Source organism: Cetorhinus maximus, chromosome 11 (assembly GCF_964194155.1).
Source record: "Cetorhinus maximus chromosome 11, sCetMax3.hap1.1, whole genome shotgun sequence".
Taxonomy (NCBI): domain Eukaryota; kingdom Metazoa; phylum Chordata; class Chondrichthyes; order Lamniformes; family Cetorhinidae; genus Cetorhinus; species Cetorhinus maximus.
In genome coordinates, this window is record NC_135889.1 from 33,973,994 (window position 1) to 33,999,086 (window position 25,093).

At 42.4% G+C, this 25,093-nt stretch overlaps 1 protein-coding gene across 1 annotated transcript in view; it reads left to right on the forward strand.

The window, feature by feature from the left end:
• Positions 1-7,673: 7,673 nt before the first annotated feature.
• Positions 7,674-25,093, forward strand: part of lcmt2 (leucine carboxyl methyltransferase 2) — a 42,984-nt gene continuing 25,564 nt past the window's right edge. The window contains exons 1-5 of the mRNA XM_078551779.1: positions 7,674-7,786; positions 13,318-13,442; positions 23,288-23,369; positions 24,011-24,200; positions 24,651-24,807. Of these exons, the coding sequence (XP_078407905.1) occupies positions 7,709-7,786; positions 13,318-13,442; positions 23,288-23,369; positions 24,011-24,200; positions 24,651-24,807 (632 nt within the window). The 5' untranslated portion in view covers positions 7,674-7,708. The remainder of the gene's footprint in view (positions 7,787-13,317; positions 13,443-23,287; positions 23,370-24,010; positions 24,201-24,650; positions 24,808-25,093) is intronic.

Genomic DNA, 25,093 nt, shown 5'->3' on the forward strand with positions numbered 1-25,093 from the left:
CTTATTAAACAGAAAACTGCCTGGAGTGGAAGTTATCTGTCAATCACCTGAAAGCAGTTGGCTCAAGTGATGTTAATTACTGTAGTAGGAAGTTAAACTAGCTAATGATTCATCAGAGGGTGCAAAAAAGAGACAGGCTTTTCAAACCACACGGTCAGTAAGGGGTGCGCGAGGAGATGGGTGACTATGCCAGAGTGAGACGGAGACAGAGATGGAGACTGAGTGAGTAGCGAATTAGGTTCAAGTGGGAATTCGGGGGAAAGAGGTATGGTACACATAGGACTTATTCTAAGTTAATTAAGTGAGTAATTACATAAAGTTAACTAAATAACCTAAGTAAAAATGGCAGGACAAGTGTTATGTTCTAGCTGTGGAATGTGGGATCTTTTGGACGCTAAAGCGATCCATGACAAAAATGCCTGCAGAAAGCTTAAGCAGCTAGAGGAATTCTTGATCAGGATTATTGATCTGGGGGCCGAACTGTAGAAACTGTGCAACATAAGTGAGGGGGAGAAATACTTGGGCACTTTGTTCCAGAAGATGGTCATGCCTCTTAGAATAGGGTGGTCTAAAACAGACCGCCAGTCAGCAGTGAGGGACAGGAGGATGTGACTATCAGTGAGGTAGGCAATGAGACCAAGCAGACAGTAGTGGAGGACCCTCAGACTTCAAAATTGTCAAACAGGTTTGAGGCACTCACAATCTGTGTGGACAAAAGTGAGATCTGCAAGGTGGATGAGCAGGCTGGCCATAGCACGATGGTACAGGAAGCCTTTCAAATGGGGGCAGCAAACAGGAATGTAGTGGTAGTTGGGGACAGTATAGTGAGGGGGGGTTGTCACTGTTCTCTGCAACAAAAAGCGAGAGTCCAGAAGGCTGTGTTGCCTGCCCGGTGCCAGGGTTCAAGGCATATGCTCAGGGCTGGAGAGAAACTTGCAATGGGAGGCGGAGGATCCAGTCATCGTGGTCCATGCAGGTACCAACGACATAGGCAGGACAAGGAAGGAGGTTCCGCATAGTTAGTATGAGAAGCTAGGTACCAAATTAAGAAGCAGAACCTCAAAGGTAATAATCTCTAGATTATTATCTGAGCCACAAGCAAATAGGCATAGGGCAAATAAGATTAGAGAGATGAATGCATGGCTGAAAGACTGGTGTGGGAGAAGTGGGTTCCAGTTTGTGGGGCACTGGCACCAGTACTGGGGAAAGTGAGGGCTGTACTGTTGGGACGGTCTACACCTGAACCGTGCTGGGACATGTGTGCTTGCAAATCGCATAACTAGGGAGGTAGAGAGGGCTTTAAACTAAACAAGGGGGGAGAGGGATCAAGCTTGGGTAGATGTGCCAAATTAAAGGGTAGATTCAAAGCAGGAGACCATGATAATAATATGGGAAATGAGGGTCATAGAATAGCAGGAAGGGACAGAGAGATAAAACCTAAGAATAAACCAAAAGTCAAGACTAGATGTTACAAAGGTAACAAAAAGACAAGATTAAAGGCTCTGTATCTGAATGCGCATAGCATTCATAACAAAGTAAATGAATTGATAGCGCACTTTGTAGTAAATAAATATGATCTGATAGCCATTATGATAGTTTCAGGATGAAAAGGATTGGTTCCTGAATATTGAGGGGTATATGATAGTCAAGAAGAATAGGAAGCTAGGTAAAGGTGGTGGGGTAGCACTGTTGATCAAGGATGGCATTGGTGCAATAGTTAGAGATGACCTTGGTTTAGGAGATCAGGATGTAGAATCAGTTTGGAAAGAAGTCACTTGTGGGAGTGCTCTACAGGCCCCCTAACAGTAACCATAATGTAGGGCAAAGTGTACAAGAAGAAATATTGGGTGCTTGTGGTAAAGGGACAGCATCAGTCATGGGTGACTTTAATCTACATATAAACTGGAAAAAATCAGATTGGCTGTATTAGCCTGGAGTTCATATAATGCTCTCGAGATAGTTTTTTTAGAGCAGCACATTCTGGAACCAACCAGAGAGCAGGTTATGTTAGACTTGGTATTGTGTAATGTGACAGGATTAATTAATGACCTCAGAGTGAAGTCACCCCTAGGTAGCAAAAACCACAATATGATTAAATTTTACATCCAGTTTGAAAGGGAGGAGATTGGGTCTAAGACTAGTATTTTAAACTTAAATAAGGGCAACTACGTGGACATGAAAGCTCAGCTAGCTGAAATGAACTAGGAATCTAGGCTAGGGGATAGATCAATAGAGAAGCAGTGGCACACATTTAAGGGGATATTTCAGAATACCAGAATAAGTATATTCCTACCATAAAGAAAAATTCTAAGGGAGGACCCACCATCCGTGGTTAACTAAAGAAGTTGAGGAAAGCATCAAACTTAAGGAAAAAGTGTATGACTGCGCAAAAATGAGTGGCAGGTCAGATGATTGGTGAGGATATAAAGAACGGCAGAGAATGACTAAAAGTTTAATCCTAGTTACCTCCTCAAAAATTCAATCAAGTTATTCAGAATCAACTTTCCCTTAACAAATCCAATCAGGAGAAAGAAATTAGAGTATGAGAGGAAGCTAACTAGAAATGTAAAAATGGACAGCAAGAGTTTCTACGTGTATTTCAAAAAGAAAAAAGTAGTGTGTTGGTTCTCTAGAGAGTGAGAATGAAGGAAATGAGCAAATATTTTGCTTCTGTCTTCACTATAGAGGATACAAAAAACATTCCAGTAAAGCTGTAAATCAGGAGGTGGAAGGGAGAGGGGAACTTGGTGAAATTACAATCACTAGGGAAGTGGTACTGAGCAAACTGATGGAGCTGCAAACTGACAAGTATCTGGTTCTTGATGGTCTTCATCCTAGAGTCTTAAAAGAGGTGGCTAATGAGGTAGTAGATGCATTGGTGTTAATTTTCCAAAATTCCCTAGATTCTGGAAAGGTTCCATCAGACTGGAAAGTAGCAAATATAACCCCTCTATTCAAGAAGAGAGGGAGGCAGAAAACAGGAAGCTTTAGGCCAATTAGCTTAACATCTGTCATGGGGAAGGTGTTAGAATTGATCATTAAGGAGGTTATAGCTGGGCACTTTGAAAAACTCAAGGTAATTGGGAAGAGTCAGCATGGTTTTGTGACAGGGAAAACATGTTTAACCAATTTATTGAAGGGGTAACATGTGTTGTGGATAAAGGGGAGCCTGTAGACATGCTGTACTTGGATTTCCAGAAGGCAATTGATAAGGTGCTACATCAAAGGTTATTGTGGAAAATAAAAGCTCATGGTGTCGGGGGTAACATATTGGCATGGATAAAAGATTGGCTGGCTGGCAGAAAACAGAGAGTATGCATAAATGGGTCTTTTTTTGATTAGCAGGATGTGACAAGTGGAGTCTTGCAGGGGTCTGTGCTGGGGCCTCAACTTCTTACACCTTATAGCAATGATTTAGATGAGGGGAGTGAAGGCATGGTAGCTAAATTTGCAGATGACACAAAGATATGGCACAGCCGATGGTAAATGCTGAATTGTTCAAATCCCAAAGGGAAACTTGAAACAACTGCCACAACTTATTTTGCAGTTTGTATAAATTTCAAGATGCGTGCCTTGAATTCAGTAGTAATAAGACCACCAAGTCTTACAGGTTTTACAAAACTAGATTAAACATTTATTAATAAGAGAAATGATTTTTAAATACACACATGGATCTACAAATTACCACTTTGATAACTTCTAAATCCCCCAATCAATCTAACTCCCAGTTACACATTTGTTAAGGCAACAGTAAGACACATAGATTTTTAAAGGCCCAGGCAAAGAAACATGATGCCCTGAACAAGCCGAATTATAAGTGAGTTCTCTTAACTTCAGTCTCCGGAGGCAGCAATTTGGTACATACAGGCTGAAGTTTTCACACTTCTTGGATCTTAAACTGCCTCCCTTACAACAGTCTTCTCTCCTTTATACATATTCTCCCCTTTGAATGCAAATTCCCATCTTTGGACTTTAGCTTTCTGATAATAAAAATCTCTCATAGCACTAAGTTTTACCAGTAATCTTTGGGAAAAATAAACACACTCTTTCTAAACTTCACCTGGCTAGGTGACACATTTCAATCCCTCTTTTGAAAACAATCTAGTCTACTTAAAAATGCAAATGTTCCCTTGATACCTATGTTTCTAAACTTTCTCATATTTACCTAATTAACATTTTAAACCTAACTTCTCTTCTTACATCAAAGCACCCAGACGAACTGCCTCTATTTCAATTAAGTCACACACACAAACAGACACATATAGACACATCCCACTATTACTCTATTTTACAATAAATTCCAATAACATTATGGAAATTATTATATCTTCCTGACAGTAGGAAAGTATGTTGTGAAGAGGACATGAGAGGTTGCAGACACATATAAATAGGTTGAGTGAGTGGACAAAAATCTGGCAGATGGAGTAAAATGTAGGAAAATGTGAAGTTGTTCACTTTGGCAGGAAGAACAAAAAAAGAGTATTACTTAAGTGGAGAACAGCTGCAGAATTCCAAGGTGCAGAAGGATCTAGATGTTCTAGTACATGAGTCACAAACAGTTAGTATGCAGGTACAGTAAGTAATTAAGAAGACTAATGGAATGCTATCCTTTATTACAAGAGGAAATGAACATTAAAAATAAGGATGTTATGCTTCAGTTATACAGGGCATTGGTGAGAACACAGCCGGAATTTTCCATGTCTGCCGGTGTGTGGTGTGTGCGGAGGTGTGAGCGGATAACATGGTGCAATCAGTTTCATGACAGGGTGAACCAGTTCATGATCATCCGCTCAGCCCGCCAATAGCGGGCTGTGTTTCCTGCCATCGGACATTGGGAACCTCATTGTAATACATCTGCACATCATTATTAGGCCAGCCCACCCGAATCCTCCCCCCCACTGGATCATCCATCCATATCAGCAGGAAAGCACACTGATGTGTTTCACAACAGCACATAAAAGGTGTGCCCTTGGCGGGCTGGACTTTGAGGAGAACTCGGAGGTGAGCACACAGTAACAATGTGCAGTCTATGCCAGGGTTGGACTTCAAGCTTGAGGATCATGGGGCGGGAGGGCAAGGGATGAGGAGACTTGTGGTGGTGGGGGCTCAAAGGCAGCCCTGCCATTGAAGCGACCTGTCAGTGGCGGGGGGTGGGGGGGGGGGGGGGGGGGGGGCGCAAGGGCAGCCCAGCTGTTGAGGTGACATTTGGGGGGAGGGGGTCAAGGGCAGTCTTGACGTTGTTGGGGGGCGGTGATGTGGTGGAGTCAAGGGCAGCCCAGCTGTTGAATATAGTGCACAAACATTCAGGGTAGGGGATAGGGTGGGCAAGGGAAACGGCCATGCAGGCATCAGTAATGTGTAGAGGGAGTGTGAGGCCGGACCATCACTTTGGTCTGAAGGCTGCACAGAGCAAAGGGAAGAGGCCCTGGACTGAGACATTTATCTTATGCAGAAAGGTTTCACATCTGAGTGACAAGAACACTGCTGATCAGAACAAGGATCCATAGGCAGGGAGATATTCTTGGGAGTTTATTGACAATAGTGAACAGTATGTACAAGTGATTAACACCCCTGCCCAGGCTGTGCAACTAATTCTTCTTAACTTTCCTAACCCTGCCCTATGTCTTGGTGCTCCCCGGACAACAACAGCAGGAATGATGACCTTGGCGGGCGTCCTCTGGAGGGCCAAGACTTGGAGGGCCACGGTCTGCTTTCGGAGTCCTGCTGTGTGGCAGTGGCACCCTTCTTGGCCTGCGGAGCTGTAGCTGCTGAGGTCACAGGAAGACGGGATTCGTATGGGCCGGACATTCCCAGAGTCACTTGGATGGAAGGGCTCAGGGGTACACCTGCAGATCCTCCTCCCTATGGGTGTCCAAGGTGCCCAGGCTGACTCCTTGAGAAGGGGTAGCTGGAGTGAGATCGAGCTGCCTGGCACCCCCCTCGCATACACACTGTTGAAGGTCAACTCTGGCATCAGCGATGGAGTTGATCCCACGCTGCAGCGCAATGTCCTGGACCAAGGTCTCAATGGTGGCCGCCGTCCTACCAGTGTTGACCTTGGTGCATTGGCATGCCGGCACTATCAGCTCAGACTGAAAGCGGATGGACTCCTCCATCGTGCCTTACAATCTGAGGAGTGCAGCGGACATCCCTTCCCGATGTTCCCGAGCTTGTACTGGGCATCCCAGGGGAAACTCTGCGGCATCCAAAAAGCATTCCAGTGACGCGTCGCTGAACCTGGCGGCTGCAGTCTTTTTCCCTTTCATGGACATCTTCCCTGTAGCAGTTCTTGGCTGTAAGCACTGACATGTGTACGCGCAGCTGGACTTTAAATATGGCACTTGGTGTGATGAAGTGGCGAGGTGATGGCGGGTGGACGAATAAGAGCCCACTCACCATGGAAACGGCATGTTTCCCAGGAATGCATAAATAATGTGGCGGGTTTGGGACGATATGGTGTTAAAACCCGCCATCGCGGCCAGCGGGCAAAACATCATTTTACCCGCCCACTACCACATTTAGTGCACATCTGGACAATTCCGCCCCACACCTTGAATACTGTGTGCAGTTTTGGTCTCCTTATTTAAGGAAGGATGTAAATGCATTGGAGGCGGTTCAGAGGAGGTTTACTAAATTGATACATGGAATAAGCAGATTGTCTTATGAGGAAGGGTTAGACAGACTGGCTTGTTTCTACTGGAGTTTAGGAGAGTGTCGGGTGACTTGATTGAAGTATATAAGATCATGAACAGTATTGAGAAGGTGGTCGTGGAAAGGATGTTTCCTCTTGGGGGGAGTCCAGAACTAGGGAGGCACTGTTTTAAAATTAGGGGACGTCCTTATAGGAGAATTTTTTTTCTCACAGAGGGTTGTTCAACTTTGGAACTCTGCCTCTGAAGGCAGTGGCAACAGGATCATTGAATACTTTTAAGGCAGAGGTAGATTGATTCCCTTGCCTAATAAGAATCTAAGGTTATTGGGGGTAGATGGGAATGTGGAGTTCAAAACAGACAGATCAGCCATGATCTTATTGAAAGGCAGAGCTGGCTCGAAGGGCCGAATGGATTACCTCTGCTCCTATTTCGTATGTTCGTATGTTACAAATACAATACCTATTGACCATTACCCTTTGTTCCATTTTGGATCCATCTTGCCTCTCTCCCTTGGATTCCATGGGCTTTTAATTTTCTGGCCAGACTGCCATGTGGGACCTTGTCAAAAGCCTTGCTAAAATCCACACAGACAACATCAAATGTGCTACTATGCTCAATCAATCTTCCTAGTTACCTCCTCAAAAAAATTCAATCAAGTTATTCAGAACAACTTTCCCTTAACAAATCCATACTGACTGCTCTTGATTAATCTGTGCCTTTCTAAATGATGATTTGTACTGTCTCTCAGAATGTTTTCCAATGCCCAACACCGAAATTTAGGCTGGCTGACATGTAAAATACTCGGCCTCTCCTTTTCTTCCCTTTTAGACGACGGTACAACACTAGTATTACCATCCACTTTGAAAGGTTTTCACGTGATTAAGTAAAATAAATCCTAATATCTTCCTATTAGTGCTCACACATGGCTGACTGCCTCCTGCTGTCTTCGGAGCGCCGGTGCACTATGAGTTTGGGAATAGCAGACGCATGCGCAGACATACAGAGCCGGCCCGTTTGGCAGTGCGCACGCGCGGAGTCCCTTGGCAGCTGGCGCAATGAGCGGGCAGAGTGTTACTGTCAGCACCAGAAACAAAAGGTGTAGGAACAAGAGACAGGCTGGGAAGGACATTGCTGTGAGTGATAGTTTCTCTGGGTTAGGGGCTCGAGTGGCGGAAGGAGGCAGGTCTTCATCTCGGACCAAAGTGGCGCTGCATTGGGGCTGGCCCCGGTCCGGCCACGGCAGCCATTATATTTATTCACTCCCTGAGCACATTGAGCCCAGAACAAAAACAGAATTACCTGGAAAAACTCAGCAGGTCTGGCAGCATCGGCGGAGAAGAAAAGAGTCGACGTTTCGAGTCCTCATGACCCTTCAACAGAACTGAGTAAAGTTAGGAGAGGGGTGAAATATAAGCTGGTTTAAGGTGGGGTGGTTGTAGGGACAAGCAAGCAGTGATAGGAGCAGAGAATCAAAAGATGTCACAGACAAAGGAACAAAGAGGTGTTGAAGGTGGTGATATTATCTAAGAGAATGTGCTAATTAAGAATGGATGGCAGGACACTCAAGGTACAGCTCTAGTGGGGGTGGGGTGGAAAGACTGACAGGGTATTACAGTTATAGATTTAAAAATAATGGAAATAGGTGGGAAAAGAAAAGTCTATATAAATTATTGGAAAAAACAAAAGGGAGGGGTAAGAAACAGAAAGGGGGTGGGGATGGGGGAGGGAGTTCAAGATCTAAAGTTGTTGAATTCAATATTCAGTCCGGAAGGCTGTAAAGTGCCTAGTCGGAAGATGAGCTGCTGTTCCTCCAGTTTGCGTTGGGCTTCACTGGAACAATGCAGCAAGCCAAGGACAGACATGTGGGCAAGACAGCAGGGTGGAGTGTTAAAATGGCAAGCGACAGGGAGGTTTGGGTCTTTCTTGCAGACAGACCGTAGGTGTTCTGCAAAGCGGTCGCCCAGTTTGCGTTTGGTCTCTCCAATGTAGAGGAGACCGCATTGGGAGCAACGAATGCAGTAGACTAAATTGAGGGAAGTGCAAGTGAAATGCTGCTTCACTTGAAAGGAGTGTTTGGGCCCTTGGACGGTGAGGAGAGAGAAAGTGAAGGGGCAGGTGTTGCATCTTCTGTGTGGGCATGGGGAGGTGCCATAGGTGGGGGCTGAGGAGGTGGGGGTGATGGAGGAGTGGACCAGGGTGTCCCGGAGGGAACGATCCCTACGGAGTGCCACCAGGGGGGGGTGAAGGGAAGATGTGTTTGGTGGTGGCATCATGCTGGAGTTGGCAGAAATGGCGGAGGATGATCCTTTGAATGCGGAGGCTGGTGGGGTGATAAGTGAGGACAAGGGGGACCCTATCATGTTTCTGGGAGGGAGGAGAAGGCGTGAGGGCGGATGCGCAGGAGATGGGCCGGACACGGTTGAGGGCCCTGTCAACCACCGTGGGTGGAAAACCTCGGTTAAGGAAGAAGGAGGACATGTCATAGGAACTGTTTTTGAAGGTAGCATCATCAGAACAGATGCGACGGAGGCGAAGGAACTGAGAGAATGGGATGGAGTCCTTACAGGAAGCGGGGTGTGAGGAGCTGTATTCGAGGTAGCTGTGGGAGTCGGTAGGCTTGTAATGGATATTGGTGGACAGTCTATCACCAGAAATTGAGACAGAGAGGTCAAGGAAAGGAAGTGTCAGAAGCCGCTTTGTAAACTTACAGAGCAACTGGTAAGGTGGTAAGACGGAAGATGTCAGAAATCGACAAGCAGTGTTGGAAATCTTGGGAGGAGGAGTAGCACAGTTGAATGATTTGCTTTTAAGGGTAGGAGAGAGAGTTCAAGCCAGAGAGGACGGCTGAAAGTACTGACAAATGTTGGATTGGAAGCCAAACTAAAAGCATGAAATGTAATAAAATCAGAAAATGCTGGAAATAATCAGGCCAGGCAGCATCTGTGGAGAGAGAAACAAATTTAACGTTTCAGGTCATAGCTCTTCAGCAAGAAACGGTAACCCCGTTTTTCTCTCCGCAGATGCTGCTAGACCTGCTGAATATTTCCAACATTTTCTGTTTTTACTTCAGATTTCTAACATTTGCAGTATTTTGCTTTGGCATGAGATGTGAGGCTGGGGAGTAATTGTGGATTAATGAGAATTTTGACTTATGTGGAAGCTCCAGATTCAGTCCTACTTAAGGACGTGTTGACCACAGTAGGAACATTCATGATAAAAGCAAAAAACTGCAGATGCTGGAAATCCAAAACAAAAATAAAAATACCTGGAAAAACTCAGCAGGTCTGGCAGCATCTGCGGAGAGGAACACGGTTAACGTTTCGAGTCCGTATGACTCTTCAACAGAACTAAGTAAATATAGAGAAGAGCTGAAATATAAGCTGGTTTGAGGGGGAAGGGGGACAGATAGAGCTGGATAGAGGGCCAGTGATAGGTGGAGATAACCAAAAGATGTCATAGACAAAAGGACAAAGAGGTGTTGAAGGTGGTGATATTATCTAAGGAATGTGCTATTTAAGGGTAGAAAGCAGGACGAGCAAGGTACAGATAGCCCTAGTGGGGGTGGGGTGGGGTGAAGGGAAGGGATCGAAATAAGCTAAAAGGTAGAGATAAAACAATGGATAGAAATACATTTAAAAATAATGGAAATAGGTGGGAAAAGAAAAATCTATATAAATTATTGGGAAAAAAAGGGGATCGGAAAGGGCCTAGTCGGAAGATGAGGTGCTGTTCCTCCAGTTTGCGTTGAGCTTCACTGGAACATTGCAGCAGGCCAAGGACGGACATGTGGGCATGAGAGCAGGTTGAAGTGTTGAAATGGCAAGCGACAAGGAGGTCTGGGTAATGTGGACAGATCGAAGGTGTTCTGCAAAGCGGTCACCCAGTCTGCGTTTGGTCTCTCCAATGTAGAGGAAACTGCATTGGGAGCAACGAATGCAGTAGACTAAATTGAGGGAAGTGCAAGTGAAATGCTGCTTCACTTGAAAGGAGTGTTTGGGCCCTTGGACGGTGAGGAGAGGGGAAGTAAAGGGGCAGGTGTTGCATCTTCTGCAGTTACATGGGAAGGTGACGTGGGAGGGGGTTGAGGTGTAGGGGGTGATGGAGGAGTGGACCAGGGTGTCACAGAGGGTACGATCCCTGCGGAATGCTGCCGGGGGGCTGAAGGGAAGCTGAGTTTGGTGGTGGCGTCATGCTGGAAATGGCGGAGGATGATCCTTTGAATGCGGAGGCTGGTGGGGTGATAAGTGAGGACAAGGGGGACCCTATCATGTTTCTGGGAGGGAGGAGAAGGCGTGAGGGCGGATGCGCGGGAGATGGGCTGGACACGGTTGAGGGCCCTGTCAACCACTGTGGGTGGAAAACCTCGGTTAAGGAAGAAGGAAGACAAGTCAGAGGAACTGTTTTTGAAAGTGGCATCATCAGAACAGATGTGACGGAACTGAGAGAATGGGATGGAGTCCTTACAGGAAGCGGGGTGTGAGGAGCTGTAGTTGAGGTAGCTGTGGGAGTCGGCTTGTAATGAATATTGGTGGACAGTCTATCACCAGAAATTGAGACAGAGAGGTCAAGGAAGGGAAGTGTCAGAGATGGACCATGTGAAAATGATGGAGGGGTGGAAATTGGAAGCAAAATTAATAAATTTTTCCAGGTCCAGACAAGAGCATGAAGCAGCACCGAAGCAATCATCAATGTACCGGAGAAAGAGTTGTGGAGGGGGCCGGAGTAGGACTGGAACAATGAATGTTCCACATACCCCATAAAGAGACAGGCATCACTGGGGCCCATGCGGGTACCCATAGCCACACCTTTTATTTGGAGGAAGTGAGAGGAGTTTAAAGAGAAATTGTTCAGTGTGAGAACAAGCTCAGCCAGACGGAGGAGAGTAGTGGTGGATGGGGATTGTTTGGGCCTCTGTTCGAGGAAGAAGCGGAGACTTCCATGATGCAGTTCAACAGTTTGATAATCAGTCTGCTAATCCTTCCAACACTTCCCCACTATTCTTGAAGGGAAAAAAGTATGTGAAGATATGAAACAAACTTATATAGCATCTTTCATGACCTCAGGAAAATCCCATGCACTTCAGCCATTGAGTACTGTTGAAGTGTAGCTATTGCAATGTAGAAAAATGCAGCAGTTACAGCCCAGTAGACACCAATGAGATAACTGACCAGGCGATTTATGTTGGTTGAAGGATAAATGTTGGCCAGGATGCTGGGAGATCTCCCTACTTGTATCATTCTATGATATTTTTTATTCCCTCCTGAAGGAGCAGGCATCTTGGTTTAATGCCATCTGCGTGACAGTGCAGCACTCCCTCAGCATTGTAGTGAAGTGTCAATCTAGTTTATGTGCTCAAATCTCTGGTCATGCATTAGATTACAATGAGCCAATATGGGTTGACAAGGACTAAATATAAATCTGATTTAAAACCATGTACTTGTTGGCTGCCTGCATTTAAATTCTATTACTCAGTGTTGGATATGTTAAAATGTCTGGTGCAATTAAACATTCATGTTGAAATCTGATATCAAATAAAGTTCCAATAATGTTTATCAAAATCAATCGGGTTGACATATTGGTATTAATATCTGATGAGTATTTCTTCAGCATTTTCATTTCATCCCAGTAGAGTTCATAGAAAACTGATAACAATATAATTTGTCTTATTCCCCGCATCCCCAATTTACTTATTTAAATTTTGCTTTTACTTTTGGATCTCCTGATGCCATGTGCCATTCTTTGTATGAGGGATCAGCTTTACAACCAGGTCTTGGATCTGTGCCAGTGATGGTCTGTAATTGCAACAAGTGCTGAGGCTGACCCTATTGACTTGTTTCTTTTCTGTGGAGAAACACCTCCCTTCTACTTTTAATCTAGTTGAGTTTAAAAACTTCTGTTTATGCACACAACTGAAATCCTCTTCATTGCACCCAATCTTCCATTATCATATTCCATTGGATAGCAGGTGTATATAAGCAAGAGGAAGATAGAAAAATACAAGTTATAGAACCAATGAAAATGGGAAGGCTTGCAGATTGCTTTAAGAAATTATGCCTAATAAAAAAGAGTACCAAGTTTGAAAAGCTGCATTGGGGTCAAATGCTGATGTATAGCATTGATGTATCTTTTAGTGAAAAGGTTGACTGAAATACAACCCATCCTACTTACTACCATTATAGGCACTTAATCTAGATATATTAAATTGAATTTTAATGCAACATAAAGGAGGCCAATCTATATGGAAATCTATTTTCTGAAAGTGATTGGGGTAAGCTTCACTGTACCAAAGGACTTCCTCTAAACCTCTTGCTGGTTTCTACTCTCTGTTCTCTCTTCTTTCCCAATGCCTGGTTCATATCTGATACAAGTTAGTTACTTCTGCCTTGTCAAGTTGTCATTGTTAACATCTATAAGCTAACAATGGTAGTTGGTGCCTTCTGGAACCTTCTTCAAATCATGCTTCAGTTTTGCTTTGTCTTAAAATAGAAATTCCCTTACTGGAGACTGCTATTGCTCTTTCATTCAAATTTAATAACTATAAGAACAAAAAGGAACTTGAAGTTAAGTCAAAGATGTCCTTTTTTGTGTATAAATATTGTTATCCTATACAGTACTAAAATGTTTCCCATTTACACTATCATTGTTTTATTTAACCTGTTTGCAGGTCCAGGGTACAAATGATAGCAGCATCGTTAGCAAGTGTTCAATGGTCAGTCTAGGCTACTTCAATGATGGTTTCCTCAAAGGATTTGTAAATAAAGCCACCAGAAGAGCTCCACTTATAAACCGGTATGATGCAATAGATCCAATTATTTGGTGATGATGTGAAAATTATTTGTGCATTTTATGCTTCTTGCATGTTAAAGGGAGATGGCTTTCGAGTCATGTTGTTTCATTGTTGTCACCTTTCTTACATCATGAAGCAATTTTGTTATTTTCTGTCCTCTTCTGAAAACATTGATTTACGTTTGGCACCATTCCTTGAGAACCATACCTCATCCTGAGAGCTTTAGTAAGTTATTCTTCAGGTGGACGAAGGGGTCAGAATTGTGCCCCACCCTGTCCACAGCAAGAATCAGTGGAGTGGAAACTGTCAATGGTTCACCACCCCACCCTACCTTTTCCCAGAGCCCAGGAGAGCTGAAGGCACTTGTACCATTTCACGTACAAGGTCAGCTAACTCAGTACTCAGGTTGTGATGATGGAGTAAAAATTACCATGTGTTTGGCAAATGCTTTTCGTATGTTTGGTGAACACTTCTACATGATGAATTTTATATGCCTTTTAAGTGGAGTATCACGATCTCTTGGGAAAATCAGAAACAAGATTATAAATAACTAAGATCCTTTTTGTTTTTTGGTAATTTTCTGTTTGAATATTTTTGTTAGTGCTAATAATAACCAGTTTTAGAGTTGAGGTAATTTTAATCAAAATGAATGGCTAAAAAACTTCAGAATTTCAGATGTTGGCAGTACTCAATACTTAAGTGTGTGGAAAACTTTTTTTTATTTCTTCCTGGGATTTGAGTGCTGCTGGCAAGGCCAGCATTTGGTCCCTATCCTTAATTGCCCTTGAGATGGTGCTTGGGAGCTGCCTTGAACCACTGTAGTCATGTGGTGTCAGTATATCCACAGTGCTGTTAGGAAGGGAGTTCCAGGATTTTGATCCAGCAAGAATCAGTGGAGTGGTAACCCTGGCTGATCTTTTTCCCTCCTTTATTGTTTTTATACGAACTCGACTGTTATTTTGTGAATCTAATAATAATGCAATCAGCTATAATTTTTACTTTTGTAGATATAAACGTTTAATAAATTGCTTCCACTTTTTAAAACTATATTGGTAAAGTGAATGAATGAAGGTATAATGTATAGCACTCTGCAGACTTCATATTTCAGGCTTCATTGTGTTTTCCTTAACAAAAAATTTGACCCAGTAAAGTATTTGACAAGGATTCAAATAAATCAAAAACAGAATTACCTGGAAAAACTCAGCAGGTCTGGCAGCATCGGCGGAGAAGAAATCAGTTAACGTTTCGAGCCTTCATGGCCCTTCGGCAGAACTGAAGCATAGTTAGAAGAAGGGAGAAATATAAATTGGTTTAAGGTGGGTGGGGGGCGGGGGGGGGGGTGGGGTGGGGAGAGAGAGAGAGACATTGAGGGTGTGGTGATTGTGGAGATGAGCAGATAATCAAAAGATGTCACAGACAAAAGGGTCAAAGAGGTGTTGAAGGTGGTGACATTTGTCTGAGAAAAGTGCTAATTAAGAATGGAAGACAGGATATTCAAAGTACAGCTCTAGTGGGGGTGGGGTGGAAAGACTAACAAGGTTTTAGTTTTAGATTTAAAAATAATGGAAATAGGTGGGGAAAGAAGAATCTATATAAATTATTGAAAAAAAAGCGGGGGTGGGGGGGGGAAGAAACGGGGTGGGGATGGGGGGAGGGGGAGTTTAAGATCTAAAGTTGTTGAATTCAATATTCAGCCCGGAAGGCTGTAAAGTGCCTAGTCGGAAGATGAGGTGCTGTTCCTCCAGTTTGCGTTGGGCTTCCAGTGAAGCCCAACGCAAACTGGAGGAACAGCACCTCATCTTCCGACTAGGCACTTTATAGCCTTCCGGGCTGAATATTGAATTCAACAACTTTAGATCTTAAACTCCCCCTCCCCCCATCCCCACCCCGTTTCTTCCCCCCCCCACCCCCGCTTTTTTTTCAATAATTTATATAGATTCTTCTTTCCCCACCTATTTCCATTATTTTTAAATCTAAAACTAAAACCTTGTTAGTCTTTCCACCCCACCCCCACTAGAGCTGTACTTTGAATATCCTGTCTTCCATTCTTAATTAGCACTTTTCTCAGACAGATATCACCACCTTCAACACCTCTTTGACCCTTTTGTCTGTGACATCTTTTGATTATCTGCTCATCTCCACAATCACCACACCCTCAATGTCTCTCTCCCCCCCCCCCCCCCCCGCCCCCCACCCACCTTAAACCAATTTATATTTCTCCCTTCTTCTAACTACTATGCTTCAGTTCTGCTGAAGGGCCATGAAGGCTCGAAACGTTAACTGATTTCTTCTCCGCCGATGCTGCCAGACCTGCTGAGTTTTTCCAGGTAATTCTGTTTTTGTTTTGGATTTCCAGCATCCGCAGTAGCTTTTAGCTTTTTGTTTTTATTCAAATAAATCAGATGGTCAACAACTCAAAAAATGCCAGGTCAGTTGTTAAAAGCTGCTAGTGTAATTGCATTAGGCAGCATAGTTCTTCTCCCCTTGTCCCAAATTCCTGCACTGGTGAAAAAGTTTCTATCTACTCTTTTCTATCAATTTTCTATCAATTCCTTTCAAAATCCTAAAAACATAAATCAAATCACTCCTAAACCGACTATATTCTGGGGAACACAAGTTTATGTAATCTTTTCTGATAATCTAAACCATGGAACCCCTGTAACATTCTGATAAATCTGAACTGCACTCCTTCCAAGGTCGGCATATCCTTTCCAATGTATGGTGCCCAGAATCGTACACAGTACTCTAGATATAGTCCAATCATGATTTTGTCTAGCTGTGGCAAAACTTCCTTTTATATCATAGCCCTCTGGTATCAAAGGTTAACATTCCATTAGCCTTTTTAATTTTTTTTTGTACTTAACCACGAGTGATCTAGTGTACATGGATGCCTGAATCTCTTTGAACTCTACTGTTCCTAATTTTTCACCATTTTAATTATCCTAAAATAGACTGAGATAATAGTGTAAAGGGCAGAGTTTACATACTAAGATTACATCGGATATACGACACTCTATGGTAGTGAGTTCCACATTCTCACCACACTTTGGGCAGGTTTTTACTGAATTCCTGTATTTGAACTCAAGAGATCCTGTTGCTCCTCTACCCCACCTAGACTTGCACTTACCAAGTAATAAGTGACCTCCCTATTCTTCCTACCAAAATGCACTACCCCACACTTATCTGTGTTGAGCTTCATAATTATTTGCCCATTCTGCAAGTTTATTAATGTCCTCCTGTAATTTGTTGCAGTCCTTCTCAGTATTGACTATTCACCGCCAATTTAGTGTCATCTTCAAATTTAGAAATTGTGTTTTGGTTCCAAAGTCCAAATTGTTAATATGATTTGTGAACAGCAGTGGTCCCAGCACTGATTCTTCTGAAACACCACTTCCTACCTTCTGACACTGAAAAACTACCCTTTACCCTGCTTTCTGTCTTGAAGCCAGCTAGCAATCCATTCTGCCACTTGTCCCCTGACTCCACATTCTCTGACCTTATTCATTAGTCTATTATGGGGCACCTTATTGAAGGCCTTTTAAAAATCCAGACAAACCACATCTCCTGCATTGTCACCATCCAATCTCTCTGTTGCCACCTCAAAAATTAATTAAGATTGGTCAAGCAAGATTTTGAAATCATCCTGACTTTTCATTATTATTTTTCAAATTTCTTGATGTTCTCCTATTCTCTCCTTTTAATAAGGATTCCATTACTTTCCTAGCACAAACATTTAGCTGACTGGTCCATAATTTCCTGGAAATGTTCTGGCCTCCTTAAGTGTAGAAATTGCATTAGCTATCTGCCAGTCCTCTGGCACTACACCTTTTTCCAATGAATTAGTAAATGTGAGTTGTAATGCCTCTTCTTTCTTCCCTAAATTATTTTAAAATACCTGGATACAATCCAGCCGGACCAGGGGTTTTATTATGGTTGAACTCGTTTAGTTTATTCAATGCATCCCCCTTTTTTTGATTGTAAATGTATTCATTTTTGCTCATTTCATCATTCAATGTCATGTCTAACTTTTCTATCTGCCAGGTACATACGAAAAAAACAATTTTTTAATATTTTTGCCATCTCGCAGTCGTTACTTGTGGTATTATCCTGGCCATCCTTTAATGGCCCTGATGTGCCTGTAAAATATTTTAATATTTTGTTTAATGGTCCTTGATAATTCACTTTGTCTTCCTAATTTTTTATTTACTTCTGTCCTGCTCTGTTCGTATTCTCACTATTCATGCACTCCTCTGCTGTCTATGTGCTTAATGTATGCCTCTTACCTTATGTCTTTATTTATCCATGGAGACTCACTAGTGTTTAGTTTTTCTTATAACGGAATATATTTTCCCTGCACTCTGTTGAACACGGTTTTAAATGTTTCCCATTGTTGTTCTACATCTTTGTTTGGTAATATTGTTGTCATTACTGTTGCCAAGTTCTATTTTCAGCCTCTTGAAATCAGCTTTTCTCCAATCTGTTAACCTGGTTTCTTATCATACTTATGTCCTTCTCAATCATCATCTTAAAGCGTATTATTTTATGGTCACTATTGCCTAGCTGTTTACCTACTTTTACTTCTCTTTTCTGCTCTGGCTCATTCCCTACTACCAGATCCAATAGTAAGCCTTTCCTTGCTGGGCATTTTACTAATTGGGTTTGAAAGGAGTTCATTCCTGTACACACTGTAGAAACTCCACTCCCCTATCCCTTTTACTTCTTTTATCTTTTATTTCTTTTATCTCTTCTGTCCAGTTAATATCAGGGTAATTGGAATCCCCCCTTATTATTTTTCTGTACTGTTCACTCAGTTCCCTAAATTGTGTGCATATTTCTTCTACCTCCCTTCCATTATTTGATGACCTGTAGACTACACCCATTAATATGATAGATCCTTTATTATCTTTTTTATCTAAATGCATATGTATTCTATTATTGTCTTGCTGATAGTTACCTCCCTTTTCTCTACTGTCATTATGTTAACCTGAATAAGTATAGCCACTCGACCTCCCTGTTTTCCTTCTCTATCTTTTTTAAATGCGTTATACCCTGCAATGTTCAATTTCTAGTCTTTATTTTTCTGTAGCCATGTCTCAATAACCCCATACCATGTCTGTTTTTTCCTAATGTATGATTGCCTCCAGCCCTCCTGTTTTATTATGGACACAATGTGTTGCTGTACAGACATTTTAACTCATTTTTGATAGGTTTTTTTAACTTTTATGTTTAATCATCTTTGTAGACTCTCTTTTTATAACTCAATTTATTCCCTTGCTATCAATATCGTCCCTTATTTAATTATTTCCTTAGTTTTCAGGCACTATAAAGTTTACATTTCGACTGATGTTTTTTGTCAGTCCCCTCTTACTAGTTTAAAGCCTTTACCACCTCCCTGTTTACCCTTTCGCTAGGACATGGTGGTCCAGGTGAAACCTGTCCCATCAGTACAGCTTCTTCCATTCCCTGAACTGGGTGCCAGGGTCCCATGAAAAGGAACCCCTCTTTCTCACACCAGTCCAATTTACCTAGGACATATCCATTCTCACATCACTGAAATTGCCCCTCCACCAATTAACTATTTTTACTCTAGATTGCTGCTTATTCTTTTCCATAGCTAACCTAAAGCTTATGATATTTTGATCACTGCTTCGTGAATGTTCCCCTACTGACACGTGATCCACTTGACCCACATTCATTCCCCAGAGCCAGATCAAGCAATGCCTCCTTTGATGATGGAAGTGGTAGAGAGAGTAAAGTGAAGAATAAAAAGGGATGTATGTGACAGATGTCTGGTTTATATTACAAGTGTGAACTAGGCTAAAAATATAGAAAGTTCAGAGGGAAAGTGAAAAGAATATAAGAGAGGCACAGAGAGCTTATGAAAAGAGACTGGCAGCTAATATAAAAGGGAATCCAAAGTCTCCTGTTGGCATGTAAATAGGATTAGGAGGCAAAACTGTAACTGATCAATGGACTGCCTTTAAAGAACATGTGGTTCGAGTACAGTCAATGTATATTCCCATGAAGGGGAAAGGTAGGGCAAACAAATCCAGAACTTGCTGGATGATGAAAGAGATAGAGATTATTATGAAACAGAAAAAGTGTGTTTATGAGAGATGTCAAGTGGATAATACAATTTAAAAACTGGGACTAATATAGAAGGCTCAGAGCGGAATTGAAAAAACAAATGAGAAGCAAAGAGGGAGTATGCGAAGGTACTAACAGCTAACATAAAAGGAATTCCAACAGTTTTCTATAGGCATACAAATAGTAAAAGGAAGGTAAAATGAAGAGTGGGGCTGTTTAGGGACTAAAAGGTAGGTGGCACAGCTGAAGTATTAAATTAATACTTTGCATTTGTCTTTACCAAAAAGGGGGTACTACCCGGGTCATTGTGAAAGAGGAGTTAGTTCAGACACTTGAGTTTATAATTGAAAAGGGAGATGTATTAGATAGACCGACTATACCTAAAGTTGATAAGGCACCAGGACCGGGTGAGTTGCATCCAAGGATACTGAGGGAAGTGAGATTGGAAATTGCAGAGGCATAATTTTCCAATCTTCCTTAGACTCAAGGGTGATGCCAGAGGACTGGAGAATTACAAATGTTTCACCCTTCTTCAAAAAGGGGTGTAAAGATAAACACAGCAACTACAGGCCAGTCAGTTTAACTTCTGTGGTGGGGAAACCTCTAGAAACAATAATTCGGGACGAAATTAAGTCACATGACAAATACGGGTTAATTAAGGAAAACCAACAAGGATTTGTTAAGGGAAAATAGTGTTTAACTATTTTCCTGGAGTTTCTTTTGAAGAGATAACAGAGGTTTGATGAGAGTGATTGAGGTAATGATGGTGTACATGGACTTCCAAAAGGCATTTGATACAGTGCTGCACAACAGACTTGCAAGCAAAGTTATAGTTCATAGAATAAAAGGTTCAGGAGCTACATGAAAAATAGTTGGCTGAGTGACAGAAAACAGAGAGTAGTGGTTAATGGATGTTTTTCGGACTGGAGGAATGTTCCTATGGAGTTCCCCATGGGTCAGTGTTTGGACCCTTGCTCTTCCTGGTATACATTAATATATACAATGTATATCTTCCTGCCCACAGGCTGGATGTGGCCCGCAAGGCTCCCCAATTTGGCCCCCATTTTCAAAATGCTGGTAAATGCAGTGGAAGATTCTTAAAGAAACTGCTGCTCCAATCACAGGCTGTTCCTCTCTCATAACGAAGCCTAACAACAGCAAATGTGAGAGAGATGCAGTCTGTGATTGGAAGAACAGCAACAGTGGCAGCATCGAGTGGGCTCCGGAAACACAGGTACTGGGGAGAGAGAGACTGCAGCGTGCTGGGTGGGGGAGGCCCGGCTGGGCCAGGCAAGGACGGATTTGCTTCAGGCTAGGTAGGAGAAGGAGGGACTCGCTGCAGGCCAGAAGAGGATGTGATGGTGCGAGCATGGTGAGACTGAAAAGACTCGCTGCCCAAGTGTGTGAGTGAGAGTGTGTGGACTGTGGGGTGAAGAGAGTGAGGGAGTGTGGTTGGGGGGGTTGGGGAGAGTGAGGGAGTGTTGTGGGGGATGTGAGAGAGTGTGGTGGGGGGGAAGAATGAGGGAGTGTGGCGGGGGGAGTGTGTGAGGGGGAGGGAGAGTGTGAGGGGCTGTAGAGGGAGGGAGAGTGAGAGAGGCTGTAGAGGGGGGAGTGTGAGGGGGGTGTGGAGGGGAGGAGAGTGTGAGGGAGTGTGGAGGGGGGAAGAGTGAGGGTGCGTCAGTGTGGGGTGAAGAGTGTGAGGGTGCGTCGTTGGGGGGGTGGCGCAAGAGTGTAGGGGAGGGGGTGAGGGCGTGGGAAGTGTGTGTGTGTGTGTGTCTAGCTCGCTCCTAGTTTCAGGTTCCTACTCATTCTCACCCCCACACATCAATGCCCACTCACACAGTGTGCAAGGGTGAGTGAGCATCAAGAGATTGAGAATGAGCCAGACAGGCAGACTCTGTCTGGTAATCTTTATTCATCACTCTTTAGTTATCAATTTATTGCTTTATTTTTGCTCAGCAATTTGCTTCTTTTCTTCATACCTCAACTTTAATTTCAAATGCATGTTTAATGCTATGCAAAACCTTATCTTTCTGAGATTTGCTCAAAGGCCCCTTGAGTGAGAAGAAAATGGAAATTGTGAACTGTGGAGAGGATAGTGTAGAACTTCAGAAGAACATGGATAAGCTGATGGAACGGGCGGGTAAGTGGCAGATGAAGTTCATTGCAGAGAAGTGTGAAGGAATTAATTTTGGTAGGAAGAGCCCTGAAATAATATGAAATAGAAGGTACAACTCTAAAGGGAGTGTAGGAGCATAGGGATGTGAGTGTATATGTGCATAAGTCATTGAAGGTGGCAGGGCAGGTTGAGAGCGCGGTTAATTAAATATACAACATCCTTGACTTTATTAATAGGGGCATAGAGTGCAAGAGTAAGGAGGTTATGCTAAACTTGTATAAAATACTGGTTCGGCCTCAACTGGAGTATTGTGCCCAGTTCTGAGCACCGCACTTTAGGAAAGATGTGAAAATATTAGAAATGGTGCAGAAAAGATTCATGAGAATGGTTCCAGGGATGAAGAACTTCAGTTACGAAGATAGATTGGAGAAGTTGGCACTCTTTTCCTTGGAGAAGACCAGGCTGAGAGGAGATTTGATAGCAGTATTCAAAATCATGAGGCATCTGGACAGACTAGATAAGGAAATACTGTTCCCACTTGTGAAAGGATCAAGAATGATCATGAAAGATTTAACCTAATTGGCCAAAGAAGCAATGGTGCATGAGGAATAATTTTTTCATGCAGCAATTGATTAGAATTTGAACTGCACTGTCTGAGTCTGGTGAAGGCAGGTTCAATTGAGGCACTCAAAAAGGAATTAGATCGTTATCCGAAAAGGAAGAATGTGCAGGGTTTTGGGGAGAAGGCGGGGGAATGGCACTAGGTGAATTGCTCATTCAGAGAGCCATGCAGACATGATGGGCTGAGTGGCCTCCTTCAGTGCTGTAATGATTAAGTGATTCTGCATTCAAAATCAAGTGGGTCCTAGGCAGAGTAGATAGAAGCTGTTCCCATTGGTGGAGGCTCAAGAAATACCGATGTGTGGCGATTGTAAAAGAATCGATGGCGACGTGAGGAAAAACATTTTTACATGGTAGGTGGTTGGGTTCTGGAATATACTGCCTGAAAGGCCTGGTGGAGGCAGATTCAATTATGGTTTTCAAAAGGGATGAAGTTAAGCACCTGAAGAGAGAAAATTTGCAGTGATATGGGACAAGTATTGCAGAGAACTGGCACGACACAATGGGCTGATAGGCCTCCTTCTATACTGTGACCATTTTGTGAATCTGTAAATAATCTAGATCATGTAACTCGGTCTGGCAGAATCGTACATCCACAGTAAGCTAAACCTTTGACGTTTTTATCAGAATTAGGGAGCCAGATGACAGATGCCAATCTTGGAATCGAGATTAAATGAGTACCAACACAAAAATGGCTTCAACATTGAATTTATTCAGAGCACTGCTTTTGTTTGTTACTAACAAAGAAACCCATTGCATGAATTGCAACTTCATGCAGATTTTTGTGGGTTGTAAACCAAAATGAGAAATGTTTTCTGCACTTTGGTCAATAAATTATGTATTCATCAGTTTAGGGAGTTTGAGCTTGACTAAGGATTCCATCCAAAGCCTTGAAATTGATGAGGATGAACTGTTTAACCACTAATTTGTACTTTAATAGAGATGTTGTATCTTGGAATAGTCTGAGATTTGCACTAATGTTTTAGAATGGTTCTAATTTTATTTTTTTTCCCTCTGAAGTGGTTACTGTGTGAGGGCAAAGGCAGTGGATTATAGTCTGCGTTGCTTCTTGCAACAGACAGCGAGTTACTCTCAGAGACAGGTGAGTATAGGGGGGAATTTTGCCTAGTTCTGCTACAAATGCATTCACTACATGAAAATAGTTATTAAACATATGTAACTTCCCACCTTTATGTTGCCCCTCTTCAGTCCCACACAGTGCATTTCTGTGACTAAGCAGGAAAGCATGTGGCCATTAATTGTTGTCCCTTTGCTCATGCTATTATATGGCTATCTCCATGCTGTGCAAGGTAATGATTGGGTGTGATTTTTCCCTTCTTTCCTGTGAAGAATGCTCAGTGGCTCAATCAGACCAGCCAATCAAGATTGGGAACTGTGCTTGTAGGAACCACAAACAAATTTGTATCTTAATACAGTACTCAGTGCTTCATCACCTTAGAATAGATAGTCTTTTTTTGTTTATCTGTCAATTTTCTCACTGAGTCTAAACTGAGTTTCAAGAAACAATATTCTAAATATTTTGTAATCTGTTGTCAGGGCATATTCTCAGAAAGATATAGAAAATTTATTCTGTTTAAGCCTACAAATGTGCAACTGAATTGTGAGTAATTGCATGCATATATCAGGATCATACTTATTATGAACATTTATGTTCTGATGGCAAATGAGAGTAATATATTAAAACTCAATGCTGTAGCTTTGTATGCATTCCCATTTCTACAGATCCTCTCGCTTGGAGCTGGGTTTGATTCCTTGTACTTTCGGCTAAAGGCAAACGGGGAGCTGAAAAATGTGATTGTATATGAGGTGGATTTTCCAGATGTTGTTCAGCGCAAAGCAGCTCTGATTAAAAACAAGCAGGAATTTGTGGACCTCATAGGCTGCATTGATGAAATTAGACCAGCCCAAATGGGTATGATTATTTTTCAAGTACATGCTTCATTGAAAATGCTTGCTGACTTTGGCAGGGCTTTTGACAATGATACAATGGGTAAATGATATCAAGCATTCCTGCTAACTAGGATTATAGCTTACATGCAAGGACTGCTCAGTATGTTTGTCTCATAATTTCATATTGCCGAATTTAAGGTTGCACAAAATGTTTAAACATATATTAGAAATGACATTAAAAATTTGGATGTCTATGTATACCACAAATGTTCATTTTTGAGCCTTTTATATGTTCTATAGACAATGGCTACCAATTTGTACATACTGCAAACAAAACTTTTAACCTTAAGAAAAACAATTATACAGGAATTGTATAATACATTATACATTTTGATTTTCTTAAATTTTTTCAAACATCTCATTTTGGTTTGACAGTCTTTCTAATAGTCATATTTCATTTTTGGATTTGCAGGTCGCCTGTATCTTAGTGGTATGGATTACAAATTGCTTGGCATTGACCTGACTGAAATAGTGGAGTTAGATAATGTACTGATGGAGACTGGCCTAAACCCTGCTTGCCCGACCCTGATACTATCAGAAGTTGTACTGACATATATGAAAGATGAAAGGTAAGGATTTGCAGGGTTGATTAATGCTGCCTTATTCTACTGGGCTTCTGGGTGTGCAGCTATTTTCAAAGAGACAAGCAGCAAAGGTGTTTGTTCTTACAGACCTGTTCAATCTTCCATACTGATGGTCCGGTGTATCTAAATTGAGAACAAACCACTACAAATTTCAAATTAAGAGAAGGAATAATTATTGGCTGCTTCATAGTTGCAATATTTAAGCATTGCAATTGGGTTGTTAGCCAGGAGATTGTCAAAGTTCAAATTTGAGCCATAGCTGTTGTTTCTG